This window comes from Vipera ursinii (genome assembly GCF_947247035.1).
Source record: "Vipera ursinii genome assembly, chromosome: 3".
NCBI classification, from domain to species: domain Eukaryota; kingdom Metazoa; phylum Chordata; class Lepidosauria; order Squamata; family Viperidae; genus Vipera; species Vipera ursinii.
Window position 1 is genome coordinate 162,818,426 of NC_139516.1, and position 12,505 is coordinate 162,830,930.

Consider the following 12,505-nt stretch of genomic DNA (forward strand, 5'->3'; position numbering starts at 1 on the left):
AAATATGAAAAAGCAAGTAACATAAATAAGCTTAGTGACAGATTTATGCTTATGAAATGTTAGCATAATTACAGATATTTATTTCTTTAACCCAAAACAAATCTTGCGAGTTTACCAGGTGAATGGCACAGGGAACAAAGCTATTAAAGAATCAGGGAGTCCTGCTAGAAATACTTCAAAACCTCCTCCCAAAGGGGAGAAACAGAAACAGACCATGAAGAGTGTGGGGTCTCTAACAATGCTTTGAGCTCTAAGCACATAACGCTTACAAGCAGCATACTGAATACCAGGGAATGAGCTTCCTATGATCTTCTCGGCTATCCTTACCAATCTCTGAATGGACTTTCTATCTGAGGCACGTCTGCCACCAAACCAGATAGTGATGCAGTTTATTAAAATGCTTTCAATCATGCCTCTGTAAAAAGTGGCCAGGACAGAAGGAGAAAGATGTGCTCTCCTCATCTGACGCAGAAAATGCAACAGTGGTTTGCATTTAAAATAATGCAGGAAAAGATAGGAATCCAAATTATATTCATCAATAATTTTACCAGTGAACTGGTTTACTGGCTGTACCATTATTTGCAGCCAATTTTATTATGCAATACCTAATTCAGTAAATAATTATTCCTCCAAACATTTTGTGTTTATCTGATTTATACAAATTAAATTAAATATTAGGCTAAGAATTATTTGACAGAGTATATTTTTAGGCTCAAGGCACTAGATCAGACATGTCAAACTCGTGATGTCATGTGATGCCGCACAACATATTGGGACGATTTTGCCATTGCCAGCAATGGGGTGGGCGCGGCTTCCAGATGACGCGCCCAGCCCACGGGCTGGCAGTTTGACACCCCTGCACTAGATTATGAACTGAAAACAAATCCCACTCCTTACTAGTTTGATGATATTACCTAGTTTGGGTAATGAGACATCTGCAAGAAAACAACCAAGGTCATAGAGTACCAAAGACTCCTCATATTCTTTTTTAAAATAGCACCTTTTCATTGTAACTGACTAATGCTACTTTTGGAAAGGCTTAGACAAAACAACGAAAAGAAATGCTAGAAGTATATGATGTTATGTTCGTGGTGATGGTTTATTATTTCCAGGGCTTTTTTCCTCATAGAATGCTCAGAACGGAGTTCCGGCACCTTTTTTGGATGGAACCTTGTAGGGTAGGCAAGGCGGGTTGTATGACATGTGTGAGTTCCGGCACCTTTTTCTTTTACAAAAAAAGCACTGATTATTTCCTATGTTAATATTTTCACTTTAAACTGCCCATTTTTAATTTCAATATCGCTGAAACATCTGACATGGAAATCACTCAGATTAGGCAAAGTAGCTCTTTTGAATAGAACACAGTTTCTCTTATTCCTGTTGATATACTAGACATATCAGGCAGGAAAGAACTGGTTAAAAGACAGATTACATTTCTTCATGAAAAGCAAGCACTGGATGTCTGCCTTAGAGTTGTCTTACATCAGTCTATCCTGTAGATGCCTGCCAAACAGGAAATAGGGAAGCTGTTTAACATTGCACTGTCCCTGATCCTCCCTGCTTCAGTGAAGAGCAAAATTAGCTTTTCATTCCTGCCACTTTTCCCTTCTCAATGGAAATGGGGGAGGGGGCTTACTTGCCACCTTAAGTGATTACTGCTGAAAATGCGCTAGTACTATATAAATAACTGGCTAGCTCCACAGAACAAAAGGAATAAACATATTTTCTTTCGGTACATGACCTCATGTTCTAAGCAATTAAAATTCCTGTAGTTCAAAGGTGAATTGTACCTAATCATAAACTTAATTTATAATCATGTAATGAAAAAGAGTAAGAATTTACTTACATCAGTTTGATTAATTAAGGCACTTATGTAAATACATTTAAAATAATAATATCAAATAGAAAGTTTAGTCCTTGGATTATTTGACTCGCATCTTGTATGTCCCCTAATCCTACAAAACCATTCTACATAGCTACATTTTGCGTTTCACATTGTGATTCTTCTATTGATAATGAAGAATTTATAAGATTAATGTCAACTATAGCCTCCAACAAAGAAGTGATTTAATACAAACAGTGAAAATTGGGCTTATGTAATTATGAAGTTGTTTGTACTGATTTATTTTTCAAGTCCACAATCCCAAACCTATTTATTCAATAAGGACTTCAACAACTCCACAGTAAATTACTTGTCAGTTAAGGCCACTATTTTGTTCTATTTTTATTCTCAAAGTCTCTGTTAGTATTTTTAGCAGTAGTGACTGAATCTCACTGATTCTGTTTCAATCAAGTGTCTGTTTACTGTTGGATGTGTACATAAATCTAAGGGATGGCTATTTTTAAGCAATGCATAAGCTATTATAAAATGACTTTTTCTGAATTCCAAACAGAATGGAGACTTTGTCTAGAGAAAGCTAAATGAAAGCATTATAATCCTGCAGTTTCAACAATAAACCTATTTTATTTATATTAAAGTTATGTTCACAGCACTTCTGTAACTTAAAAGGAAATAAGGGGTGGGCATAGCTTCGGTATGATGAAACCGGCCTGCAGGCTGGCAGTTTGACACCCCTCTCCTAAGCACTTCATTTGTAGTAGCAGGAATGAGGCTCAGAGTTTAAATCTAATTATCATTAAGTAAGAATGAAGCAGGAGTTCTCCTAAATACCTTTCTTAAAAACTAAGCTATACTGAGTTCTTATTTTCAAGTAAATATGATTAAACATGCAAATAAATTAACATAAGAAAAAAGCTATTATGGATCTGTTCCTTCATCATTCATTTTTACTTAATTATAATAACCTTCAATCAAAAAGACACACACACACACACAAATACATACCCAACCCTATTTGTTTTTAGCTACAGATTTTGAGATTCATAGGATTCATAATATGTTTGCTTTTCAGCAGCCTGTTTTCTTTCATGTAAAATATAAAATAATAGTCTATACATAAATAATATGGCATTTATTTTAGACTTATGCAAACTGCCTGCATTTAGGTGTATCACCTTAAAGACAAAAGTAAACTAACAGCCATCAGGATTGATAATTGAATCATCTAGAAGAATGGAAATAAAAACCCATTCTATTTAAAAGTGATGAAAATGCCAACTATCACTTGTAAAGCAGAAGAAACAAAAGTTATACCAACTAAACAAAGATGGATCAAAGAATTTTAAAAAATAAGAAATAGAAGAGGTGTCTTGAGGTTATCCATTATTAACCAGCATCTGGACATAAGAATAAATAGGTAAACAGACTTCTCTATTATGCTGAGATACATTTAAATTACATGTATCAGGTTTATATTAAATTCACGTAATATCAAATTCTATCCATATCTAGCAAATTAGCAAAACAGCAGATGTACATTTATTCAAGCCATTTTTATAGTGATGCACTTTTAGTGTGCATCTAGAAGAAATCTCTTATGGAGAACTTACTGGTGGACCACTTACTGATGGACAGTCTGTAAACAAATCATTAAGAAGAGATTAAATAACTACCTAGCTAAAAAACTTAGAATTAAATGCACATAAATTAACATGAAGGTTAGAGCGATATTGTTTCATATAAGACATGGTTTAGAGAAATAATTAATAGCTACAAGACATATCTTGAAAGGAAACAATAACTATGTTCACAAGGCCATGCATACTAAGAAGCATTTCAGTAGACACTTCTAAATATAGAGATATAATACACCACAACATCTACAGAAGTGTGACATACACTGCTTTTAAGATTCCTGGCTCTATTCAATAAGCATTAGTGGGAGTTATCTGCCTATATTGTCTTCAGAAAAAGAAAATCTGAAAACAAAATAAAATTATTTTTCAAATAGAGAAAATAGTATTTTGTAAAATAAAGAATATATTTTATTGGGCACCTGAAGAATACCATCCTTCATCCTTTTAAAGAAGGTACTTATTTACTTTGTAAATAATTTTATGCAATATTTTATATAGCTCCAATAAGGGCATTAGTCACGATATAAATTGACTAAACACTGAAAACAGAGGAAGAATGTTTCATAGGTGAAAGAACCAAAAAGCAATACCTGGTAAAAGTTTGGCCAAAACGTGCTGACTGCTAATTCCACTCTATTCCAAATGCCAATAGGAGCATCCGAGACATTCCAAACTGGACTTCCAAGCTCACCATTATTAACCTTCACATAAACATTCAAAATTCCAGGACTGGAACCACTCTTGCTGGAAACAAAAAAATTGAAATCGATGCAATGTGTGTCATTTTCCTTTAGTTGTGGTAGCAAAAGATGGGCTTTTTGGCCAATTCTTTCAGTAGTGTTCACCAACATGAAAGATCCTGCAGAAAATAAATAAAAGACAATAAGTAATTGGTTGGAATTTAGATCTCTTTCCATTCCCAATTTCTTCTTTTTTTGCTGCCATGCAATTTTTGTTGTTCTATGGAAATGTGCAAAATGGTTTGGATTTGAAGCATTTTAAGGATGATCATTCCAGCAATGATCGGAAAAACATATTTCAACTTGAAATGACTGATTTAAAATACTGAAAATGTTTTCTGTAACCTTACTATCATACAAATTATAATATACTATAATTATATATTGTAGGCTGATATTGTATTAGATTCTGTAATTTCAAAACAAGGTAGAATACTGTAAAGTTTACTCTGGGAAACAAGCAAATACATTATTTTCTTAAACCACCAACTAGAAGTAAGTTTCTTCCTAGTTTTGAGATTCCATTCATAGCTGGGAAAGTTAAATATTTCTCCTGATTTCCTATATCTGTTCATTAGAAGAAATAAAACAATATTTTTTAAAAAAAAATAGTTGTAGAATCCATAAGAAACAACACAATTTACTCTTGTTATCATTGTATGGAATACAGAATGTATGAAGCATGAACACAGGAAATCTCAACACAGTGGAAGTTGAAATGAAATGACTAAAAAATGGAAATCTTAGGCATCAGTGAATTGACATGGACCAGGACCCTTTCAGTCAGAAGATCAGAGTATTTATAATTCAGGACATTAAAAAAAAGATGAAGTAGTGTTCCTTTTATTGTTAAAAAGGTATAGTAAGAACAGTATTTAGCTACAATGCAATCATTGAATAATAATATCAGTTAGATTTTGTGGTCATGTTTCAGCTCCAACTACAGATGCAGACAAAGAGGATAAAGTTAAATTTGAAATTGACAGAACATGGAAGCAAAATATGCTGCTTGTGACTGGAGACTGGAATGCCAAAGTTGGAACCATGAGAAAGGAAAATGTAGCTGAACTGTATGGCTTAGGAAACTGAAATGAAACAGAGATAACTTACAAATTTCTGCCACTCCAATTATTTTTTCATAGCTAACACTATCTTCAAATAACCAAAACTATGTCTCCATACATTGGATGTCAAATTGTCTCTATTATTACTAAAAGGAGTTGAGGGAGTTCAATTATACCATGAAGCTCTTGGCCAGGTGCTGATTATGGAACAGATCACAAACTTCTCATGTATAAGTTCCAATTTAAACTGAACAACAACAAGAATAATAATAATAAGAAATCCAATCGGTTTCCATAATATGAACATAAACTTATATCCACCATTTTTAAGGAGAACATCAGGAATTGCTTTCAAGTCCTGAACTTCACTCACAGGGAACCAGATAAATTATGGAACGAAGACTAGAATTTAACAAGTTCCTCAAAAAACAACTTCAGAGAGCTGTTTTCTAAAGGATATCAATGGACAGATAGTTATCAAATCAAAGGAGATCAAATGAAGATGGAAGGAATATACAGCAGAGATCTCACCATTCAAAATATTTTAGAAGATATTCCTTACCCGTGAGGGCTTCTAGTACTAGAAAATGAAGTTAGATCAGCAGTCTGGTCATTACCAAGTTGGAAGGTTACACAAATTGAAGGACTACTCCCTGAAACATGGCAAGCAGCAGAAAAAGTAGTAGTACATACTTTAACCATACTATGCCAGCTAATCTAGTAATCAACTGATTGGAAAAGGTCAATCTACACTTTTATTTTTCTTCATAGCATTTTCCCACAAGTGCAGCATTTGGTGGGTTTTTTTTTTTTTTGGTTTTTTGGATAAATCAAATCTTGGTCTATTGTTGCAACAAGATTTGTTGCCCAAGCTTGACGTCATAGGCTAAGAGAGAATGACTGGCCCAAAGTTGTCGCCCAGTCAGCTTTCATGCCTGAGGTGGAACTAGAACTGATATATTCCTGGTTTCTAGCCCGGTGCCTTCACTTAACCATGTTCCATATAGTTTCCATTCCAGTGGTAGTTTTAAAATCCTTAGTTTTCAGATATAAATAGAAGTGTCAAGAAGGAGAGAAACATATAATACTAGCTACTAGCTATTCAAGATGGTGGACGTGCTGGGCTGAGCTCCGTAAGCTCCAGCTGTTGGGCGTCCCTTAGGAGCCCCTCAGGGGTCCTCTCAGGCCCTCTGGGCAGGGGATTTGGATTGTTAAGATCACGAGGCAAACAATGAGGTAGACAATGAGGTTTCTTGCTGTCCTGTTCGCTCCCGTCTGCGAGTTTGGCTGCTTCCATCTGCTTTCGTCTGCCCGCTGTGCTCGGCTTTTTCGGCCTGCCGGTTTCTGCTGCCTCGGCATCTCCGGGCTGCTCCTGGGAGGTTGTGGCTGGCGGCGATGGCGTTCTCTGTGTTCTCCACTGCTTTGGGCCGCCGTGGGCCGCTGGGGCAGCGGCGTGGTCTTTGAGCAGCTCTCGGCTGTTTTCGGCGGCGTCCTCGGAGCGTCCTCGGACCATGAAGGAGACGCCTGTGGGCCATTTTGGCAGCGGTGGCAGCGGCGGCGACATTTTTGTACTGCTTGGCTTGCCTTGCCTTGGCTTGCCTCGGGCCGCTTTTGGCGACTGCGGCATCTTCGGGCCGCTGGCTAGCTCGCTGGCAAGGATGTCTCCTGTGCTGTTTTTGGGCCGCTGCTGACGGCGGAGGCGGCGACGGCGTCCTCGGGCTGCTTGGGCGGTGGAGAGGACGACGGCGGCGACGGTGGCGGTGTTTTCGCTTCGTTCACTTCGTTCCGGGCGCTTGCGGTGATGGCGACGACGGCGTTTTCAAGGGCCGCTGGCCCATTCCATCGGCAGCGACGATGCCTATGGCGATGGCAGCAGCGACATGGCGGCGGCTGGCGTCTTTGTCCGGTCAGCGGTGGCCGCAGCAGTTCGGGCAGACTACCAACTTATTAACTTTCCATCTGCCTCCTTTCTCCCCTTTGGACTGGGATGGACCTGGGCACAAGCCACAGTGGGAGAGTGGCTTGTTTTACATCGGCAGCCCCATAGAGGTGGGAGCTCTATGGGTCATGCCCCACCCAGGGTGTATATTTTGGACCATCCCCGGGAGCAGATTCGCGACCCGTCATGAGAGGACGGGTTGTGGTCTGCCCCTGGTAGCACCCAACGAGTGGCAGTAAGTTGGTTGATGGGCCAAATGTTCACTCCCTACCCTTCGATCCTCCTATTGGACTTTTCAACTACGGGACTGCCTTCTCTGGACTTTTTCGGACTTCATGTATCGATACTCCAGCACAGACTTGTTCGCCCTCAGGGGTGCCCCCCTCTCCTGGGTGCGTCCCACCTTTGCCACTCCCAGTCTCGATGAAGGGCCCAATTATTGGGACCCTGAGAGATGGCTGGGCAAGGGCAGGGGCCTTCGATATAAATCTAATAGGAGGCCCCTGGTTAACTTTTTAGTGAAATTTTTATGGGGTTAGGGAGAGGGGTGGGGGGTAGTGGCTGTTTGACTATGAGGGGTGGTCATACAACCGTGGTTCAGGCCAGGCCAGGGTCTGACTGCGTAGGGAGAGAGCGGGGTGTGGTTACATCCGGGGCTCGGGAGCGGGTCGTGGGACTACCGATTCCCACGACATTGGGGTATGGCAGCAGGCGCATGGACAGAGGGCCGTATCGTTACCAGGAGAGCCGTCTCCACTATTTACAAGCGGTGAGGCGCTCTGACCCTCTGTTTCTTCCCCGAGGTTCCGGGAGCGAGGATGTGCAGCCTCCTGAGCTCCGGCTGGTGTATCTGAATGCCAGGTCCGTGATTAATAAGGCTCCCCTTGTGCGGGATTTGGTTGAGGGTGAGCATGCGGACCTGGCTTGTATCACCGAGACCTGGTTGGGTCCAGAGGGTGGGGTCCCTTTGGTTGATCTTTGCCCACCAGGTTTCCGAGTGCTACACCGGCCTCGGGCTCAATGTAGGGGTGGGGGAGTGGCGGTAGCTATTAGGGAGACCTTATGTCCGCGGGAGACCACCGTTCCTCAGATAGTCGGGTGTGAGTCTCTCTTTTTGAGGTTTGGTCCGGGGGAGCAGTTGGGCTTGCTGCTGGAGTACGTTTCGCCTAGTCGCACAGCGGCAGCCCTGCCTGAGCTACTCGATGTCCTCTCTGGGTTGGTGATTGAGTTCCCCAAACTCATAGTTTTGGGTGACTTCAATCTACCATCCCTGGGAGGGTCATCTGAGTTAGCTCGGGAGTTGGCTTCCATGATGGCCATGGACCTGACGCAGGTAATTTCTGAACCAACTCATGAGGGAGGCCACACCCTTGACCTGGTTTTTTTATCTGGACGGTGGTTTGATGATCTTGGTGGAGGCTCTCCATTTATTATGCCCCTGTCATGGACCGATCATTACCTCCTGCGGCTGGTCTTCCGTCTTGCCACCCCCCGCCATGGGGATGCGGAACCAACTAGATGGTATCGCCCCAGGCGCTTAATGGACCCTGATGGGTTCCAGGCAGCGCTGGGATCCCCACCTGCCTCCGTTGCTCACAACTCGGCGGATGCCTTAGTGGAAGCCTGGGAAAGGGCAGCCACTGAGGCACTTGACCGAGTTGTACCCTTGCGGCCCCTGACCCGGTGCAGATCCCAACGAGCTCCATGGTTCTCCGCGGAGCTCCGGGAGATGAAGCATCGGAAACGGGGCCTAGAGAGCTGTTGGAGGTCCAGCCGATCGGAATCCGACCGGTTGCGACTAAGAACCTATATTAGGTCTTATCTCGCAGCGATGAGGGTGGCGAGGTGTAATTACTTCTCTGCCCTCATCGCGTCCACAGATAATCGCCCGGCTGCACTGTTTAGGGTGACTTGCTCCCTCCTTAATCAGGACCGGTTTGGACTCCAGCTGGGCAGAGTCCGACGATCAGGACATGGGCGGTCCTGTCAATGTTATCTGGGAGGAGTTTGATTCTGTGACCCCTGAGGAAGTGGACAGGATTATGGGGAGGTTGAGCTCCACCACATGTTTATTGGACCCGTGCCCTTCTTGGCTGGCTTATGCAGCTAGGGAGAGGACACGAGGCTGGTTCCAGGCAGTTATATCTGCTTCTTTGAGTGAGGGTAATTTCCCCACCGTCTTGAAGGAGGCGGTGGTGAGACCTCTCCTCAAGAAGCCTGCCTTGGACCCAGCTGTGTTAAACAACTTTCGTCCAGTCTCCAACCTTTGCTTTCTTGCAAAGGTTGTTGAGAGTGTGGTGGCGCATCAGTTCCCTCTGGTCCTGGATGAAGCTGATTATCTAGACCCGTACCAATCGGGTTTCAGGCCCGGGTACAGCATGGAGACGGCATTGGTCGCTCTGGTGAATGATCTCTGGAGGGCCCGGGACAGGGGATATTCCTCTGTCCTAGTCCTATTAGACCTCTCGACGGCTTTCGATACCATCGACCATGGTATCCTGCTGCGGCGCCTCAGGGGATTGGAAGTGGGAGGCACAGTTCTTTGGTGGTTCTCCTCCTATCTCCTGGGACGGTCGCAGTCGGTGTTGGCAGGGGGGCAGAGGTCGACCCCTAGGTCTCTCATTTGTGGAGTTCCTCAGGGGTCGGTCCTCTTGCCTCTCCTTTTCAACATCTACATGAAACCGCTGGGTGAGATCATTCGTGGTTTTGGAGTTGGGTATCATCAATATGCCGATGATACCCAACTTTTCTTTTCGACCCCAAACTACCCCAGTGATGCCCTCACTGTGATGTCCCGTTGCCTGGAGGCGGTTCGGGTCTGGATGGGGAGGAACAGACTTCAGCTCAACCCTGACAAGACTGAGTGGCTGTACATTCCGGCATCCCGGGACATTCAAAATGTTCCATCTCTTTCTATAGGGCTCGCAACTTGGGAGTCCTCCTAGATTCACGGCTTACTCTAGAAGATCACATAGTAGCCGTGACTAGGGGGGCTTTCGCTCAGGTTCGCCTGGTGCGTCAGTTGCGGCCCTATCTGGACCGGGATGCCCTGTGTACGGTCACTCATGCGCTCGTGACCTCTCATCTGGATTACTGCAATGCTCTTTACATGGGGCTTCCCTTGAAGACCACTCGGAGGCTCCAACTGGTACAGAATGCGGCCGCGAGAGTTGTCTTGGGAGTTCTCCCATGTTACACCTTTGCTCCGCGAGCTGCATTGGTTACCAGTTGTCTTCCGGGTGAGGTTCAAGGTCTTGGTGATGGTTTTTAAGTCCTTACATGGCATGGGTCCGGAATACCTCGGGGACCACCTGCTGCCGGCGTCGACTCCCCTCCGCCCTGTGCGTTCCCACAGAGAGGGCCTCCTCAGGGTGCCTCCGGTCAGAGAATGCCGGCTGGTGGCCCCCAGGGGGAGGGCCTTCTCTGTGGGCGCCCTGGCTTTATGGAACCAACTGCCGGTTGAGCTCCGGATGGCACCGGATCTCCGCTCCTTCCGGCGCGGGTTAAAGACCCATCTATTTGAACAAGCTGGCCTGGCCTGATGGGGGAATTTTAGAGTTTTTAATGTTTTTTATATTTTGATTGTTTTAATTCGGGCAATAATTTAATCCTTTTTTAACTTTTGTATTTCTATTTATATGCCCTGTTCACCGCCCTGAGTCCTTCGGGAGAAGGGCGGTATAAAAATTCAATAAACTTAAACTTAAATTTAAACTTAAATTCATGGTTTATTATACTGGAGAACAAATCTAAAATCCTAGTTAGAAGTAACATACAGCAGCTTGTCCCACAAACAGCCAGAAAGAAGCAGCTTCCCACTTTGTCTGCATTCAGCATTTGTCAGCCCACTTGGTAAAAAAAGCATAAGAAATAATTTCAAAGAATTGCAAAAACTACTTTTATTGAGATTGGCTATAACAGCAGAGTGTTGCAGGTGTGACAGTGGTGATATTGACTTAACAAATGTTTTGTTGCCCTAGTTGCATATCTTCATCAAGATCATTTTCCTTACGGTCTATAGCATTTTTATAATCACCTGTATATATTACTTAGCTGCAAAAATCATGCCTCTTGATCTGGCTGATCATTGTGTTTCCAATATCACTTTCAATTTATGGCACCCTACTTCTTTTGGTTTTCATTTGCTGTTGTTCGCATCCTGGGTTCTTCAATATGAAACTAATACCCTATTGCTGGAACATTATTAATTTCTTTCATCCTATGCTTTTTAATTAGTTTTTTCACATCTGAACTCTATTATTAAGTAATTAGATTGTAATTCCAACTATTCTGTTCTTTCTTACTGGATTGCCTAACTCAACTTGACCTTTTTAATTAGAAGGAAAATATGAAATAAGTACAAATTATTTTATATTATATACAGAATGCTAACAAAGTATGCATTAAATGTTGAAGAAAATAAAGGACTACCAGTACTTCCATTGTTGAAGCCGTCCTTTGTAGTTGGAACAATCCAAATCCTAGAAGATAGTACTGGGTGACTAACAAGACAAAGATTTTCTACTACATGAGACTGTGGCTTGGCTAGTTGGATGCCACATTGTGTTTGGATGCACGTGTGGGATTTATTAAGCTTTTGCGCCTGGAAAAGGGGTGAACACACCTTTTGTTGTTGTTATAAAGGGTCACATCCCTCAATGGTAATCTTTTAGAGGAACATACCATCAGTAATTAAGCAACCAATGGTAGTGTCCAAACAGTGGTGGGATTCAAATATCTGAACAACCGGTTCTCTGTGTGGATGCCGCTTCTGATAGTCTATTCTGGGGTTGGGCAACAAAAAATTAGCCAAAGTGGTACAAACCGGCTGAATCCCACCACTGAGCCTGAACCATTATATTGGCAATCCATTTCTTTTCTACTCCTAACTCTCCTTTTACCTATTTTTCTGAAGCAGCTGCTTCCTGAAAGAAGATAGTTATGAAAGAGACTTTAGAAATTTGACCAAAGACTGTATGCAAGTGTACAAAATTACTGAGTGAGATCAATTTGGCAGTTATAATGATCCATAGCCTTCATAAATTAGAAATTAAAAAGCAAAGCTTAGGAAAGTACCCAGGATATATTACAATTTTATTACTGTTAGGGATATGGTAATTTTCAAACCAAACATCTGTTTGTAAAAGCAAGCTACAAAACAGAGCAGACTTAATCTTAATATGCAAAATAATAACACTGTACCAAGTGGTCATTTGCAATAAATATTTTAGAGGTTGTATCTGTCTTCATTAATAGAATACAACATTTACAATATTTGATCACCA

General features: G+C 42.3%; 1 protein-coding gene across 4 annotated transcripts in view; it reads right to left on the reverse strand.

Annotated features, from left to right (window-relative positions):
• PTPRM (protein tyrosine phosphatase receptor type M) overlaps nucleotides 1–12,505 on the reverse strand; it is a 488,223-nt gene that overhangs the window by 316,763 nt on the left and 158,955 nt on the right. For all 4 annotated transcript variants that reach the window (XM_083358729.1, XM_083358728.1, XM_083358727.1 and 1 more), the window contains exon 3: nucleotides 4,068–4,336. In XM_083358729.1, coding sequence (XP_083214855.1) covers nucleotides 4,068–4,336 — 269 coding nt within the window. The remainder of the gene's footprint in view (nucleotides 1–4,067; nucleotides 4,337–12,505) is intronic.